Source organism: Euwallacea fornicatus, chromosome 9, assembly GCF_040115645.1.
Source record: "Euwallacea fornicatus isolate EFF26 chromosome 9, ASM4011564v1, whole genome shotgun sequence".
NCBI lineage: Eukaryota > Metazoa > Arthropoda > Insecta > Coleoptera > Curculionidae > Euwallacea > Euwallacea fornicatus.
The window spans coordinates 756,848-773,363 of NC_089549.1; the positions used below are offsets into that span (position 1 = coordinate 756,848).

At 36.3% G+C, this 16,516-nt stretch overlaps 3 protein-coding genes across 8 annotated transcripts in view; 2 read left to right on the forward strand and 1 right to left on the reverse strand.

Moving 5' to 3' along the window:
- Window positions 1–5,786, forward strand: part of robo1 (roundabout 1) — a 108,748-nt gene extending 102,962 nt beyond the window's left edge. For 2 of the 3 annotated variants that reach the window (XM_066285976.1, XM_066285974.1), the window contains exons 7-16: window positions 724–940; window positions 1,347–1,489; window positions 1,546–1,750; window positions 1,801–2,026; window positions 2,080–2,297; window positions 2,352–2,567; window positions 3,011–3,275; window positions 3,325–3,640; window positions 3,697–3,893; window positions 3,934–5,786. In XM_066285976.1, coding sequence (XP_066142073.1) covers window positions 724–940; window positions 1,347–1,489; window positions 1,546–1,750; window positions 1,801–2,026; window positions 2,080–2,297; window positions 2,352–2,567; window positions 3,011–3,275; window positions 3,325–3,640; window positions 3,697–3,893; window positions 3,934–4,078 — 2,148 coding nt within the window. In that variant the 3' untranslated portion in view covers window positions 4,079–5,786. The remainder of the gene's footprint in view (window positions 1–723; window positions 941–1,346; window positions 1,490–1,545; window positions 1,751–1,800; window positions 2,027–2,079; window positions 2,298–2,351; window positions 2,568–3,010; window positions 3,276–3,324; window positions 3,641–3,696; window positions 3,894–3,933) is intronic. The other variant, XM_066285975.1, reaches the window with a different exon arrangement.
- Window positions 5,787–6,515: 729 nt separating this feature from the next.
- LOC136341231 (uncharacterized) lies at window positions 6,516–11,480 on the reverse strand. Of its 3 annotated transcripts, XM_066285979.1 has the most exons (12): window positions 11,303–11,479; window positions 10,623–10,810; window positions 10,309–10,531; window positions 9,805–9,980; window positions 9,299–9,623; window positions 9,042–9,214; window positions 8,678–8,988; window positions 8,329–8,563; window positions 7,747–7,959; window positions 7,247–7,427; window positions 6,788–7,002; window positions 6,516–6,720 (listed from the first exon to the last, which is right to left on the reverse strand). In XM_066285979.1, the coding sequence occupies exons 1-11, from the start codon at window positions 11,339–11,341 to the stop codon at window positions 6,829–6,831; spliced, it is 2,238 nt and encodes a 745-aa protein (XP_066142076.1). In that variant the 5' UTR covers window positions 11,342–11,479; the 3' UTR covers window positions 6,516–6,720; window positions 6,788–6,828. The 3 variants fall into 3 exon arrangements, with proteins under 3 accessions (XP_066142076.1, XP_066142075.1, XP_066142077.1); XM_066285978.1 differs by having other exon boundaries at window positions 6,516–7,002; XM_066285980.1 differs by lacking the exons at window positions 6,516–6,720; window positions 6,788–7,002 and having other exon boundaries at window positions 7,290–7,465; window positions 11,303–11,480.
- A 1,363-nt stretch (window positions 11,481–12,843) lies between these two features.
- On the forward strand, window positions 12,844–16,196 carry Scgalpha (sarcoglycan alpha). 2 transcript variants are annotated; one of them, XM_066286195.1, is made up of 8 exons: window positions 12,844–13,318; window positions 13,385–13,624; window positions 13,681–13,855; window positions 13,910–14,142; window positions 14,204–14,272; window positions 14,419–14,568; window positions 15,076–15,228; window positions 15,285–16,196. In XM_066286195.1, the coding sequence occupies exons 1-8, from the start codon at window positions 12,939–12,941 to the stop codon at window positions 15,358–15,360; spliced, it is 1,476 nt and encodes a 491-aa protein (XP_066142292.1). In that variant the 5' UTR covers window positions 12,844–12,938; the 3' UTR covers window positions 15,361–16,196. The 2 variants fall into 2 exon arrangements, with proteins under 2 accessions (XP_066142292.1, XP_066142293.1); XM_066286196.1 differs by lacking the exon at window positions 14,204–14,272 and having other exon boundaries at window positions 12,847–13,318.
- Window positions 16,197–16,516: the final 320 nt, after the last annotated feature.

The following is a 16,516-nucleotide window of genomic DNA, read 5'->3' on the forward strand; positions in this document are numbered from 1 at the left end:
GCAATGGAAAGGCCGCAAAGCATATTTGTTTGCATATTTCCATTTTGTATATTTATTATTCATTGTATATCCATAGTACCTAGCTTTGCGCTAAAAACTCCAAAGTTAATGACTAACACGCAAAATTACATGCACCATTTTGTCGAGATAGAATTTCTTTCCCAAAATAGGACCTTTCTGTAATATTCAGAAACACTGTGCTCAAAAATCGGTTAAAGAACTTCGCCAAATAATTCTGCGATTCAACTGGGATTCATAAACATCGGGAAAAACCAGATCCAAAAATATTACCTGACAAACTAACGGAAACTACGAATACAAGCCGCTCTCATTCGCCTAATTAATCACTGCAATCCATCTATACATAAATTCCACCATTTTCTGCGATTCTGATTGCACGAAACCGTAGCAAATGTCCCATGGCTAGACACAGTATTTAATGGCAATCTCCCGATCTCTGATAAAAAAAACAATAATGGATTACGCCATCAGAGCTTTAAGGCCTGATTTTATTACTTTTCGTTTACTAGTAGGCAGATAGTAACTGTTCGAATTGCGAGAGCACTGATCCGAATAATAAACAACCATGCCTACTACATCATTGGAAATGCAGGTCTTGCCTCTATAATATGAAGTAGCTAGAAAAATTAACACAATGGAGAATTGATTTAAGATTACGTAAATTAATTATTTCCAAGTCAAGGAGATAAAATTTTGCTTCAGGTTACTTCAGTGGCAGATCTGCCCCCTCCGATTATCCAAATTGGGCCTGCCAATCAGACTTTGCCTCTGCACAGCGATGTTACTTTGCATTGCAAAGCCTCTAGTCCTGAGGGCGATCCTCCGGTCATCCGGTGGTTAAGAGACGGGAAACAACTTACCCAGGAAAATCTACCACACCGGTACAATCTCAATTCAGATGGAACGCTCTTGTTGGATGGTACGTTCCTTTAAAATAACTATAATCCTGCAGATATCTTCCCTCCCCTAAATGAACCGATTTTAAATTCGCCCAGGGCTTGGTAATTAGTTAATTATGGTCAGCAAACGAGTGCTGACCACGTGAAATATGAACGCGAAATTTTCCACTGCATTTCCATTGTGGCAACGTACGTTTCCCACGGGTAATCAGCGAGCGAAATTCGCTTGATCAAGCCGGAAAATTTCTGCGTAAATATGGGATAATTGGGAAATAGGTCTGTTAAAATAAATTAGCTTTTTTGATAATCATTTTGGGCCATTTAATCAAGCCCCCGATGGATTTTAATAATGAAATCGTTTTTCACGTAATTCCCCTGCGTGGTAATGTACTGACGTAATAACCAAAAAAAAAATGTAATCCTCAGACTTAAGGGTGGAAGATTCCGGTCTTTACACCTGCTCAGCAACTTCAGAGAGTGGCGAAAGTGCCTGGTCAGCTTCTCTTAACGTTGTGGAGGGTTCTAACGTGCCGTTGCATCGCAGTCCTGACCCGTCAACGTTCCCATTGGTACTATTAATCTCTTTAGTAAATTTACAACCAAAAAACTCCTTCTGCACATTAAGGCCCCTTCAGCACCCACCGTGTTAAATACTAGCGAATCCAGTATCAGCCTCTCGTGGGAGGGGCATGAAAGCGACATAGTTGGCTACACTGTAGAATACTGGAGTCCAGACCTACAGACTGGATGGGTTATAGCGGCCCATAGAGTGCAGAATGCTTTTATGATAGTCAAGGACTTGAAGCCTGATAGTTCCTACGTTTTTATCGGTATAAGTTTGGTATATGTGATCTCAGAAGTCATAATACGGTTGTTTTAGTTCGCGCTGAAAATGCCCACGGGCTCTCCCCAGCTAGTAAAGAATCAGCCACCGCTAGAACTTTGGCAAACTCCAGATCTTTTCCCAATTCGGAGCTTGATACAGCCAGAGCAGCTTTAAGCACAAAATTAATAGAGCTGCAAGATGCCAGAGCTCAAAGCTCCAGTTCTGTTAGGTTGATGTGGCTGTTAACTGCTGTGGATTATGTTGAAGGGTTCTATATAAGGTACTTTTTCATTTAGATTTGTTTGTGAGTGGCTACAGATATTTTACTTGCAGATTTAGAGAGCTTTCCGGGGGCTCCCACAACTACAACATTCTCACTGTCTTAAACATCGAAACGACCTTTTACACTGTGACCAATCTGAAAAAGTTCACAAAATACGAGTTCTTCATTTCTCCTTTTTACAAATCTGTTGAGGGACAACCTTCCAATTCCAGAGTTGCTCAGACGTTAGAAGATGTACCCTCAGCACCCCCAGACACTGTAACTGCAGGTGAGGTTTTTTAATCTATTTCCTTCTGGATTCCTTCAAAGAGTTAATACACAGGTTTTTTCAATAACACTGCCGGTTGGGTGCGATGGTCTCCTCCACCCCCTCAGCATTGCAATGGGATCATCACAGGGTATAAAATACAAATAAAAGGAGAAGCTATGTCAAACACCATTGCCATGAACGCATCCACCGTTTCTATTTTAATTGGTAATTTAAGTTCAGGGGCTACTTACAGTGCGAGGGTGGCTGCCACTACTAGTGCAGGGCAAGGTAGGAGTATACGGATTATATAGGGTGCCCCAAATAAAGCAAGTTCCACATGGGGATTATGGGAACGGGAAAAGATCTTCCACGTGGCCAGTGGCGTAATACATTTTTTTTATTCTAACAATTATCTAAAATGTTGAGTTCAATTAACCTCAGGAGAATATTTTGAATATTATCAAATACTTTACGGATACGCGTCTGGCTTTATAGCAACCAAAGCATAAATCGTTTGATAAAAAAATCAATACTTTTTTCAAGCCATAAATGAGATAACTGGCTTACTACAGTTTTTTTGATTCGTAAAAATGATCTAAAACCTTGATTTCAAGTTTTTTTAATTATTTTTTAGACGTCGATTTTACGTTCGAACTATATCCCCATTAATTTTAATTTCTTTGGGACACCCTGTGTATAAGAAAATTTATTAATACAAATTACCTTTTCAGGGCCATATTCTCAGCCAGTGGCTCTGTTGACCGATCCTAGGGCGCAAAGCCCCCGTACTCTAGGCCCTTTGGTTCCCATAGTGCGCGAAACTTGGTTTGTAGTGCCTTTAGCTGTAGTAATTGTGGTGATAGTGGTGGCGGTTGGAGGTTTTCTGTATTTCAAACGAAGGAAGTCTACAAGCAAAGAGTTGGGTCACCTGGATGTTCCCGTAGTCAACGCCTCTCAGCTCAGTGCTAAAGAGAGCTTATGGATTGGAAATGGAGGGTCAGTGGCTTTTAATTTTAGCATTGTTGATTTTTAAGTGTGGTTTTAGATGGAAGGCTGCAGATTGCGACAAGGATTCTTCGATCCCCTTAACGCAGCCTACAGACTACGCCGAAGTAGACACCAAGAATTTGTCCACATTTTACAATCGAAACAAGAACTTGGACAGTCCCACCCCTTATGCAACAACAATGCTTCTGCCCCCTCCCAGCTGGTCCGAAATTATCCCTCCTCCGCCGGACCATCCTCCTCCGGACTGTCCCAGGGAGGGACCGTGCCCCTCTAGGAGTGGAGGAAGTAGCACATGCAGCAGCACTGGAGGATATGCATGTTACGCTGTGCATTTGCCAAGTCAATGCAATAAAGTAATTATTTTGCAAATTAGTTGTACTTAAATAACAAAAAAAACAAACATTACCAGGGGGTGTCTTTTCCGAGGGCTCGCTCTTGCAACAGCTGCTCCATAGCGAGCGGCAGCAGCAACGGGGGAAGGCACCCCAAAGGAGGACATCACTCCTCCAATCCTGCCCATCCTAGTAACTGTGATATTAAGGTGTGGTTTAATCAAAACGTAGCTAGTTGGAAAGGGGGAGAAGAAGGAGACTGCGATGGAGATAGGTGAGCGTCAAAGGGAAAATTTTGATTTCGAAATTTCCAGAATTTGTCTACGTAGGCATTCGTGCTCTAGCAGCCATGATACCACATGCTCCTGTAGCGAATCTTCCTGCTTGTATGCTGAAGCTATAAATACCAGTCAAGTAACACCGTTTGCGAGTGGGTTTAATAAACGTCCGGGTAAATAGGACCAACCCTGTATATATTTTGTGAGGACTGAATTTTGATACTCGCCATTTTTTGACGGGACGAGTCAGTTGCAAATATATTTTGACTGAGATGAATGTTGATTAGGAGGAACTGTAGAGCAATATTTACTCATATCTGTTATTGTCACTAAATCATAAAAAATATAATATATTATAGGGTCTCTCAAATTCGATTTTCTTCACGGGTTTTGTTCAAATTTGAATGAGTTTTAATCATTTTAAAAATACTTACCCGCCCGACACGCCACTGGCTGCGTGATTTTCGGGAAACCTTGAAAATCATCGTTCGTAACACTTTGGAATGTTGTTATCGCGTTACGAGTAAACATACAAATATCAGTGCATACTAATAAAAAGCCCCATTACACTGTCTTAAATTCGCCTATTCTATGTACATATGCAGCAAATATTAGTCTGAAGGAAATTATAGATGTCCAAATGGAAAATGTAGCGCTTTACAGCTTAGAATTGTTATTTTTGGACTGTTGAAATTGGGTGTCTACTCCCCTCATTATAGAAACTTTCTAGTGGATTAATGGGGTTGTTCGTGTAAACGAGCATAACGCGCCGGGTCTACATTACACCAGTGGCATTTAATACATTCCTAATAATAATAATCTTAGGTAAATCTTACAAATAAATGTTTTTCTTCATCGAATGACGAATAGGCCGGCTTAAATTGTTGTAACTGCATAGGATCATCTATGAATCAGACAAGAAAAGTCTTCGTTATTCCTCAACTAATCGACGAAGGAAATCGTCTGAAAAGGAAGGCGACAAACGTCTTTAATTTCTACAAATCCAAGATCATTTTTTCGTACACGTAAGTTGAATAATCGAATCTGAAACACCCCTAATTGCAATTCATTTTTGGGTCCATCTAATTTTAAGCATCCTCGCAAACTACCGGGTTTTTGCAGCGAGTCGCATAGTTAGCAGAAAGGCAGACCTGAGTGCGCATATTCACTTATTTTAAGTCTGCCGATAAATGCATTATCACGATTGTGCAGCTGGACGAGCGAAAAAGTCGCTACTTTGCGAAGATGGTAAATGTTATATGGCCAACTCGACGATCTTCGAAAGTTTACCTATATGAATAATAACTTGTTCCGTTACCTTTAAGTAATTATTATACTATTAATAAACAGACATGCATATCCAAATATACGTAACGCAATAACTATCGGTTTATAATTAATGATTTTTAGAGTATGTGTTCTTCGACTGATCAATTTCTGGTACTTTGGTGATTTAGGATGCAGTAGGTACTAGGTTACTTATCACCTTTGGAACCACGTATATAATGTCTTTAATAACACTGATACATACGTAAGTAATCCAATGTGAAGTCCTATATTATGCATCTTATGTATGAACAAAAGTCCATGCAATTTAGAGTAATTATCAATAAGTGTGTAGGTACGTAATATACAAATTATTAAAATAGATTGTAACATCTTAAAAATAAATTAGGAGCTAACGACTTACTAATGAATAATTGTATATATGTGATGTGTATAAATGTAAATATTGTTTTGTACATTTTGTACCATATTTTGTACTAGATTTCTAGGATTTTACCGATAAAAAAATCAAACGAACAATCACTATATAATTCGTGTAGATATTTATTATTTGTTTCCTGTTTTTTTTTGTAATTTATGTTGAATAAAATATGGCATTTAAATTTGGTAGTTTTTTCAAACTTTCCTAAGAAAAATTGCTACACACACAATTTTCAATTCATTGCAATAAATGGCTTCATGTATTTACTGGATGATGAACTATTTAAGCGCGTCACTTCCGCGGCCTGTAAGAAAGCTCCTGCTGAACACTAGTGGCTCCACCACGATTGTAAGCAATGTACCTGGAATTAGTGCTTTTAAGGTGTTTAGTGACTGTGACATTGCAAATATCTTTACTGCAGCTCCGCACACCAACGACACCGGTAGATTTGCCCTTTACTATCGACGTTTATTTCTTAAATATTTTTTCCTAGGAGTTACCGTGTCAATCCTCACCTACGAAAAGTTCCATATTGGCCTTTTCGTGGATAAGACAACAATCTCCAATCAAGAGGATATTCAGATGATTGTACACGATATTCTAAAAAACATAGACGCAATGCATGAAGCCTGCAACTCCGCTTATTAACACGACTAAATGTTATGAAATAAAGTGGGGGTCTATTGCTCTAAGCCACAAATAGTTCTACAGACGCGTATAACTGAATAAATGCACGAAAAAGCAAATTGTATTTTACACGATATGTGCATGAGTTCATGAGTTATTAGTTTTACATTATTTTTAATTTTTCGGTAGTTTGGAAGAGATCACAGTTGGTTTGAAGGAAAGGAGAGAAGTCATAATAAAGACGTAATAATTTAGGAAGTTGATAATTATTAAGACACTCAGATCCCGTTTTTTGTATGTTTTATTGTTATAAAAATAAACCAGTATTTTCACATGTCAATAGTATTTGTCAAACGAATTACTATTGACAAAAACGAGGTAGTAGCAGTTGTGGCAACGTTTAAACACGATAGGTCCTCAATGTTTACGTATCAACATCAAGAGTGAGATGGAACCAGAAAATTTTCCATCCCAAATCCTCCTTATTGCTGTGATTGTATTAAAAAAAAACGACGTCAATTTCAAGCTTATCTAGCCTCATCTGAACTTTCTTACCTTGTGACAATTTTACCACACCGATGGGATGCTGTTACAGTTCACATCCGTTCTGGGAATAAAGTGCTGATAAAATTAACCTTCAGCACCCTGAACGGTTTGACCCGCTCGCCCTCTTGTTTCAAACATAGAACGTTGAGCAGGATTGGCAAATTGAAATTAATATTTCTCACAACCCAAATCAGTCTTTCTGTGGCTATTCCGCTATTCTCTGCCTGCAACCATAAATAGACTTCATCAGCAAGTAATTCAGTAAATCAGTTGAAATTCATGGGCATTGGTGCCTTTTTGTACTTTCAGGTATACAAACTATTGACATTTAACTGTATATTCTATTCAATCAATGTTAGTTGACTTCTGTGATGTTACGGTTTTGTGTAGTTGTATAGTTAATTAAGGAAACAAATATACGAACAGGTATTTTTCTGCGAAACATAACTATGATTTTTTTTATCGTACTTGAGCCAAGAATTCATCGGGGATTTGTAGAAAGTTTACGGAGGCGCGACCCGATTGGGAGCACAGCTCTTGAAGGGCGTCAATTGCTAGCTTCTTATCCCAGTTCAAGAGTTCCAGCAACGGGTCAACATAATTCACTTCTACGGTGAAAGCCGGGTTCACCCCATCTTCTAGCTGCCAACTGAATAAACATTTATGTCGCAAACACGTAGCTTTTGTCTACGAAAAAAAATTATGAAATTCTTCTAATCGTTATCGAGAAACGTTAATGTATATATATGCTAATATGTTAATTGTATTTTTTATTTAGATTTTTTCGAGCTATGAAATAGCTATCCTAAAATCGACAATCGTAATTGGTTCTCCTGGAAAATTTTGCTTTAAATGAGTACCATGTCGAGAGCTCTATCTTTAAAAATAAGCAATTATAATTCTTCGACATTCCGATTGTTCTCAAACTAGATTGCAACGTCAAAAGCGAACAAAGAAAAATCCCATACACCATGTTTGTTTGAAGTTCTGGTTGAGAAGAGCAGGAACAACGTTGCCCACTCTTCTGTAGGGAACGACAATGTCCGCAAATCAGTGATATTTCGAGATCCAGTATGGCTTTAAACAGTACCGTTGCTGCCACCAAACAATTTGTCGGTATATGGTTCCTAAGCATCGTTGACTCTTCCTCTTTCCAGTGCAACCAGCCGTCGTTAAATGTGCTGCAGAATGAATCAAAACATTATATGAGAAGCTATGGTACACGAAGTCACATTTCATTCAAAAAATTAACAAGACCTCATTGACAGAACGACAAATATACCAACTGCTCCACGTGCGCAAAAGGCCTTAAAAGTTGTGTGTTTGTGAATGATCATTTTTGCCGCTTCCTTTTTTTTTATTTTGAAGAAACAAAATAGTAAGAGAGTATATTTAACTTCAATTTACAGTTAGTCTATGTTGACAGTTTATACTTGGAATTTAAAATATATAGGAAAAGAGAATAAATCGTTTAGAAGGTGAACAAGAACTTTGATGTCAGCAATGAGATGCAATTAGTAGGCACAAACAATTTAACATCACTCTCTTACCAAGTGGCGCATAAAGGGGGAGCCTGGAAATCAACTATGTCGAAAGTGGTGAAGATGGTGGACTTGGTATACCGCCGTTTGTTGACCTGCACTCGGTTAATTTGAACCACCGCCCCACTAACCAATCCCAGAGAGACCACTTGGTTCTCTCGATTGGCCAAGTAGGTGTCGATGTATTGATTTGCAGTGTCATCTGTTCCCGCTTCCATAAAAATTAATCGAAATTGGAGGTCGGCTAAAGCAAAAGTTTATTAAGAGTAAACAGGAGAACGGATTAAGTCGAGTTTACACCAAACACCAATTATCGACAAAATTTCAACCATATTATTATTATTATCATTATTATTACCCCCAACTCCAAAATAGGGTATATTGTCATGCCTAGTAGGAAAACGCGAGGGAAATTGTTTACTGCATTGCCCATCTTTCTTGTGGAGTTTCAACGTAAAAGTCAGCGTTTCGTTTTCAGGGGTACGACCAATCCCCGACCTAACATCACAGAATCTAGTGAGAACTTCCTCCTTGCCTTTCCATCCAAACGTTGAAGGCTGCAAATTCGTTTCTTGGAATACTGAGTTGGGAGTCACTATTAAAACTTGTCTTATTTCCGGGTTTTTCAAGGTGAACAATTCTTTGTAGTTGAAAACGTTCTCGTATTTTCTTATAGAAGAAAATAAATAATAAGAAAATTCGCCATTTGTTTAGAAACTTACTCTGGAGAATTTGTGAACACATTATATGTAACATTTTCTCTTAAGAGCGGCGACAACTGAAGTAGCTCTGCGATTAGAACCACGTACAATCGTTTAAATCCATGAAAGTTGGACTGCATGGAACATACAGCTTCCAAATACAATTCGGGGCTAGATTTATACCCAAATATAACCTAAAAGTAGCTATGATTTAGGAATTTGGCATGCTAACATTTCTTTACGAGTGGAAAGAAGAAATAAAAAAAAGTCTCACTTACATCCGACTTCTTAACCACATGCATATAATAGACATATTTATACGTTGTTGTTACAGATTCCTTTTGTCCGTAAAACGGGAGATGAGGCCCTTTTATCGCGTTGGACTGAATAACCACTACATCTCTTTCATTTACTAGAATATATTCCAACGGTACATGTTTTTCATCATTCAACACTTCGGTGATTAAAAGATACTTTTTGATCAGAACAAAGGCGTTGTGGAATCTGTAACTGTTCTTCGCGCAGGCATAAAATTTCACATGAAGATAGGTCTTTGGATCGAAGATAATAAAATATCCGTGATAATGGGATATTACCATCATGCTGGTTAAAAAAGAATCAATTAGGGGAAATACCCTGATTAAAATAATATTCATCCAAGCGAGGTAGGCAACTGTACTTCAGAAATATTGGTAATTTTAAATTTGATATAGAGGTGGATTCGAAAATACTAAAATTCTTGGTGCAGTCACTTATCTCACCTTTTACTCTCACTCAAGCTCACCCACATAAATATTCAATTTCCGTGGAATCGCTGGTTTCATCAATTCCATAATCTTTGTTGGGATAAGTGTTAAATGCATGTCGAAAGTGTCTAGCAAAAGTTGCATATAAACGGGGCTGATCTCTGACACGAGTTAAGCATCTTGGTAATTTTATTCGTATACGTTTCAAGTTTGGCTAAAAAATAGGCTTTACTGATAAGATCAGACTACTGATTGGCATCACATGTCTCAGAATTATAAAAATAAAGTAATATATGTATGTTATATTAAAAATCTTGGTTCTCCATGGAAAACAACTGTTTCCTCTTCTGTACAAATAATTCACAGTGACAACAACTGAATTTGACAATTTACGTTAGCAATATAACATTGCTAATAATATTTGACAGTTGCTGAATATCTGACCTCACACTCTTGCCAAATTTAGTCACTGTGGCTGTCCATCATTTATATAGAGAAGAAAACTTGGATTTTATGGTGACCCTGTACATATAGATACAGACCTTCAACCAGATTGATTTTAGTAACTTCCACAATGTTTTTATGAAAAGTTGCTGCTCTGTAGCTTCAAGATTTAAAACCTCCACTTTTCTTAAATATGTGTCCATTTCAATGACGTTGTTTAGATCATCATAAAAGTTATTAATTTCTAAATACTCAAAAAAATCATGAAACTGTTCTATATCAGTTATATTTTGCCTGTTTCCTTGTGGGGCCATGGTTATTCTAAAATAGTAATTAGTCATAATTTATTGAATGACATTCCAAAATTGACAACTTTGATAACTTTTTTCAAATATAACCAATTATTATATACCCATTAAATGTGGAGTCTTTTCCTATAATAGCAGTTTTTGTGGCCAAGTGAAAAACTTCTGGGTCTTTAAGAAAAACTGTATCTCCAAGTTGTGGAGAAAATTCTGGCAAATACAGTGGAGTAATATAAACTCTATGGCCTTCCACTTCAAAATATTTCAGTTCTGGAATTATTTTTGTTACTTTACCCTAAAAATGAATTTTTCTTAAAATAGGGTTAACTACAAGTTGATAAAGATCTGCTACAAAAGATGCATTGTATTGTATTGTGTTCTTACACAACTATTTTTGACAACTTAACATTTAAGTTAACTCAAGTTTTACCTTCCCGTAGGACGTTGACATAACACAATAATTTAAATGGGTGATATTTATGCCAACTTAAGTATTAAACAGCCAAAATGACCCTTGAAAAATTTAAGCATTAGCTCAATAAAGTGGACATTGACTGTCACTAGTGCGTGGAGGAGTCTTAAGATCTAAACCCTGGACTAGGAATTGATATGTATATACAGTGAGAATTTCTGGTGTAGTGTGCACTAGGTATTATACCTTCTAAATTACAAGACTTTGTAAATAGTTAAACGCAGGTAGTGATTTAGAATAACAGTGTATAAGGGAGACAAGGGGCTAAAAACTCAAAGAATTCTCAGTAGACATAAAAACTATTTAAAAACGTACCTTTACGATGTTTTGCATTGTCCTTCCCAATCGACCCATCTTGTATCTTCTAAATTACCACAGATTTTTCTAAATTTTTTTGTATGAATAATAATAGTAATATTAATTAACAAATTTAAAATTTTAATCCAAACCTAATATTATTCAAAAAACAAACCAGTATCAATGACGTTTATCAAGCGAATCAATTATGTCAATGTCAATCGAGACTACAAACAATTTAACCATGAAGGGGAGCTTGTGGCAACGTTGGATAAGAGTGGTTAAGGTAATAATTAAATAAGCTAACAAAAAATGTGTGTTCATTATAATTGATTTACCAACATCAAAATTTAAGTAAAAACGAAAACATTTCCACCAAAAATTCACTTTATTTTTGTAATTGAACTGCAAAATTCGGAATCCCTCTTTATCCTAGTTGATATTGGGACCATGCGGCGCACGGGTTTGAAATTCAAGCGTAAATTTCGTTATGAGACTGAATATCAACAAATTTAGATATAAAGTATACTTATTCAAGAAGTACTAAGTATATAGTATTTCATTCCTCATCCATCAGGGCATGTATTAAATACACTACTTAATTCGGTGAGCGCACCAAACTTATGACTGAGTAGAGGATTTATTTTCTGCGGGGAAGTTTAAATTTGAATTATTTCTCATTTACGCAAAAGTAGAAACAACGAATTTGAGGTAATAAAATTACGAAATAAAAACATACATACAAATCTGCTTTGTGATTGTTCCATTGATTGCAATTGAGCAGTGCTGTTTCTCTAACTAAATTGGAATAACACGATCTTAAATTAGTTTTTACTTTGATTCATACCCATACTCACAAAAACTAAGATAAAACAAAAATGCTATAGAAAAAAGGATTAAAAAATAAAACAGAATTTAATATGAAGGAAGTAAAAGTTATATCATGCAAATTTGTGAGCAAATCGTTGCGATGACTCTAACGACTGTGATAAAAGGTAAAACAGGACAGAATTGGAGAAAGAAACGAACTCGGACAATTACTTTGAGCGCTAATGCCCCTACTGATATTGCTGAAATGAGAAAAAAATTATAAAAATTACCTATCACGTGCTTTTATTTATATATACTCTATGTATGGCGCCTGAAAGACAATTTTTGTAAATTTTTTTCTCATCGAGGAAATATCGGAAAGGGTCCTCGAAGTAGTTGTTTCTGTTTGCTTCCCGAAATTCTTTTCTTCTACTTCTTTCATATTAAGTTCTGAAATGTAATTAAATGTAAAACATAATTTAAAATTTTATTATTCAAATTTCGTTAGAAAAGGGGCACTGATGAAGCAAACGCATCTACGCCTACACCTGAGAAAGTGATTTTACAGTCACACTGTCCAAAATTAGAAAGTTTTTTACTTTTCATTTCATATGTTGTAACACAAGTAAAATGATCGAAAACGACCTACAGATGAAAAATGATGGCGAATCAAAGTTTTGCAATCCAAGGACTGTTTTTATTCAAATCGTGGTTCATGTCATCCGCGCTTATGACGTCGACGTCGGTCGCCATTTTTGCGCACGCGACGCCGACGCCTACCGCCAAAGCCTATTCTCATAATACAATATAACAGTCGTCGATTGCATTTCTTTGTGGCACATTAATGCTACGTTTTCTCCCTAAATATCACCTGGACAGCATAATGCAAATCCAGGGAAGATCCTTCTTTATCTTCATTGTCTGTGTTTCAATGTTATGTATTGCAGCATCGCACGCTAATCGCATTGAAATGACTGTAATAAAAACAGAAGTGTTTACCATACCCCTTGAGCCTTCTACATTTAACTGGACTTACGAAGGCGATCGACACCAATATGTGTACGAAGCCTCCTTTGTCGGCTGTCCAGATTTGCCCTTATGGATACACTATCTATTCAGCGAAAGACATCATTCCGGCTTTCTTTACGGGGTGGTCCCTAATCATACTAATGAGAAGATTTCCTTAGACGTGGTGGCGTGGAATAAAAATACCTATGAGACTAGGTGAGGGCACTTTTGGATATGACCTACATCAATAAAGATTTATTTGCCCTTGTCTGTCTCTTATAGGACAGAGCAAATCGACATTATCATAAAGCATAAATTGAACCCGGCCATGTATGAAATTCACATTAAAATTGATAACTTAAATGTGGCTGATATGTTTGACTCCTCGCGAATGGAGGCCCTCTTCGACATTTTTACAAACCACCTATGGGTCGAAGCCTCTAAAGACCTGTACGTGACCTTCTTAGAAAGTGCCATTGCTTTAGGTGCACGCAGACCTTTAAATCCTCAGCAAGGAGATGGGTATTATAGAAAGAGAAAGGCTACCTAATTAGAATAATCTAATTTGAATATTGCAGGGTAATTATAAAATTAGGCAGTGAAATGGAATTTTCTGCTGAATTACTCGAACTGCAACAGGAAGTTGTACCTTTGTATTCCTTACAAAGTTGTCCCAGAAATTTTAGAAAAACCTCCGTGGAGCGGCTATTTCGGGACAGGGAATTTCTTGTCGACTGGTGTAAATTTCAATTGGTACCTTGAAGTCACTCTAAGGTATTGCTATAGTGAAATTATCTCTTGCATTAGGTTGATATTGATAAGGAACAAAAACTGAAACAAACTCAAAAGATCGGCAATTTCGAGCATGCAAAAATGGATGAAACTTCCGATGAATGGGACTCTATTATGTTTGGTAGAGACGAAATGCCCGAAAGGTCATACAAGAAGGATTTGGCTGTCGCTATAGTATTGCCATTGCTTATAATGACCATTTTGGTGGTCCTATTGTCATTTATCATTTGCGTGGTGCACCAGGATATGTAAGTACCCATTTAGACACCATAATGACAATGAGGAGAGCACGTATTTTACAATTCACAGACAAGATGAAGCCAGTGAATTTTTCTTTCATAATATTTTCCATATCTGTACCGATTCGTACAATGAAAGGTAACTTTGTTTGATTTGCATTATCAACTAATACTGTGGTTTTACCTTTCTTTTGAATTATAATTTGATAAGTATGTGGCTTTAGTAACACCTTGCCGAAAACATAAAGATGAGCGGTACATACCAATAAGATTGTTTTCCTACAGAATGGGGCTTTCGAAAGACTTTGCTGGTTCCGCGCCCATCCAAGAAGATGCAGACCCAGACCGAGCTGTGACCTTCAAACCTAGGAATTTCATTAGGAATTTATCAGAGGACCGAGAATACAGCGCGTCTCCAGACATATTACTTCCGAAGTATGTTATCATATGATAAAGAGTGATTCAAAACATAATAGATACAGAATAGGTGTGTGAAAAGGGCTTCAAAACAATTCGATTTTTCGTAAGACATTTATTCCTTAGTGCTACGATTTCTAGGGTATTGGCCATAGAAACAGATGTTTTAAAAAATTGAAAAAATAAGGTATTTTTTATATTTTGAATATGTGTTTCTCTCGTCGACTTTTTTTTATTCAAAAGAAATTTGAATTGACTGGCAGCTCAAGAAGGGCTGGATCACACTTAAAATTTGACCCTTTTTGAAATTTTAAATCAATTCTCAATTAAAGCCTGCCAGTTTTTTAGCAAATTTAATTTTGCAGTTTTTCTGTATGTAATATCTTGAAAATATAACATATATGCAGGCAAACAATCATACAAAAAGTCGACTTGGTCTGAAGTTCTCTACACGCCCCTGTTATACGTACATTTCGATTTGAATCAATCGATATTTTGGTAATCTTAAAACGCTTATTTTTATAGTCGTAGTCCGAATTCCACCATGAACAGAGGGGTTCATTGCAGGCCCAGCCCTCCTCCTTATGTACGTCCGCGATATAAACCCGAGGTTAATAATGCCACTTTGACTGAGAATAGTGGTGTGGAAGTTATAGAAAACGACGAAGGAAACGCGTGGTATTGTTAATTCTTGCATCATAAAGATATTTTATGTTTAAATTTGGAATTTTTAGCGTTTACACAAATATATTGAAATCGATAAATATAGGTTACTACAGACAGATGGAAAGTGAAATTGAGTTTAAATAGTCACAAAAAAAAAACAAATAATTGAGAAATTAATTAAAAAATGAGGTTCGCTTTCTAAATGACTTTCTGCAGGTGCAGGAATAATTGCATCTGCTGCTTCAGTGTCAAATATCTAACGAAATTGAGCAATGGAATTTTAAATTGTGCTTTACTTTAATGCATATTTCAGAATTTAACACGAGAGAAGTCAAGGAAAAGAATTTTGGAAGGAAATAAACAGAAACAACTACTTCGAGGGCCATTACCCTCCCGACGTTGTCTCAATGAGAACAGAATTTACAAATATAAGCTTTCAAGCGTCTCAGTATAATTGAATAGAAGCTACATAGAATTTAATATATTTTTTAGTCATTTAGAAGTGAATCAAAATAAAAAATGATTTAAAATTGTATTACTCCGATTTAGATACGGAAAGAAAGTCAACTGCAATCAATGGAAGGACTTCAAAGCAGATTTGGTGACATATTTTCACTTTGTAATTTATTACTTCAAATTAATTGTTCCTACTTTTGAGTAAATGCGAAATAATCCAAATTTAAACTATTTCTCGCAGAAAATAAATCGTCTATTGGATTATAAGTTTGGTGCGTTCTCCGCAATTAACTATTGTTTATTAATACATATCCCGGTGGATGAGGAATGGAATATCATTTCACATATATGTCTTTAACGAATAAGTATATTTTATATCTAACATTGTCAATATTCACTTTCATAATTAAATTTTTACTCGAATTTCATTGCCATATCCCATACTCCTGATATTAGCTAAGATAAGCAGTGAATCCGAATTTTGGAGATCAATTATAGCAATAAAGTGGATTTGTGATGGAAAATTTTTTATTTCTACCTCAATCTTGATGTTGATACATAAATGTTGAACACCTACCGTAACCGTATTTAAATATTGCGACCACCGCTATATATTCGCTGTTACTACAAACTCTACTTAATTTTTTTAATAGTTTGTTTAGCCAATACCATTGACACTTGCAAATAATGGTTTACTTTTTTTTGAATAATTGTAAGTCAGGGTTTAAATCAAATTTTGTTACAAATATACTAAAGAATCTCTAAGAATCTAAGTGGCGTTAAAAGCTGGTAAGTAAATGTAGTACACAAGATGGGTCGTCTAGGAAGAGCAGCACAAAACGTC

Coding starts and splice junctions, on each gene's coding strand:
- Scgalpha (XM_066286195.1), top strand. CDS start 12,939: ATGCTACGTTTTCTCCCTAAATATCACCTGGACAGCATAATGCAAATC. Junction 13,319..13,384: donor AAAAATACCTATGAGACTAG/GTGAGGGCACTT, acceptor TGTCTCTTATAG/GACAGAGCAAATCGACATTA. Junction 13,625..13,680: donor AATCCTCAGCAAGGAGATGG/GTATTATAGAAA, acceptor TGAATATTGCAG/GGTAATTATAAAATTAGGCA.
- LOC136341231 (XM_066285979.1), bottom strand. CDS start 11,341: ATGGGTCGATTGGGAAGGACAATGCAAAACATCGTAAAG. Junction 9,215..9,298: donor ATGTGGTTAAGAAGTCGGAT/GTAAGTGAGACT, acceptor AGCTACTTTTAG/GTTATATTTGGGTATAAATC. Junction 7,960..8,328: donor CCCCCTTTATGCGCCACTTG/GTAAGAGAGTGA, acceptor TTCATTCTGCAG/CACATTTAACGACGGCTGGT.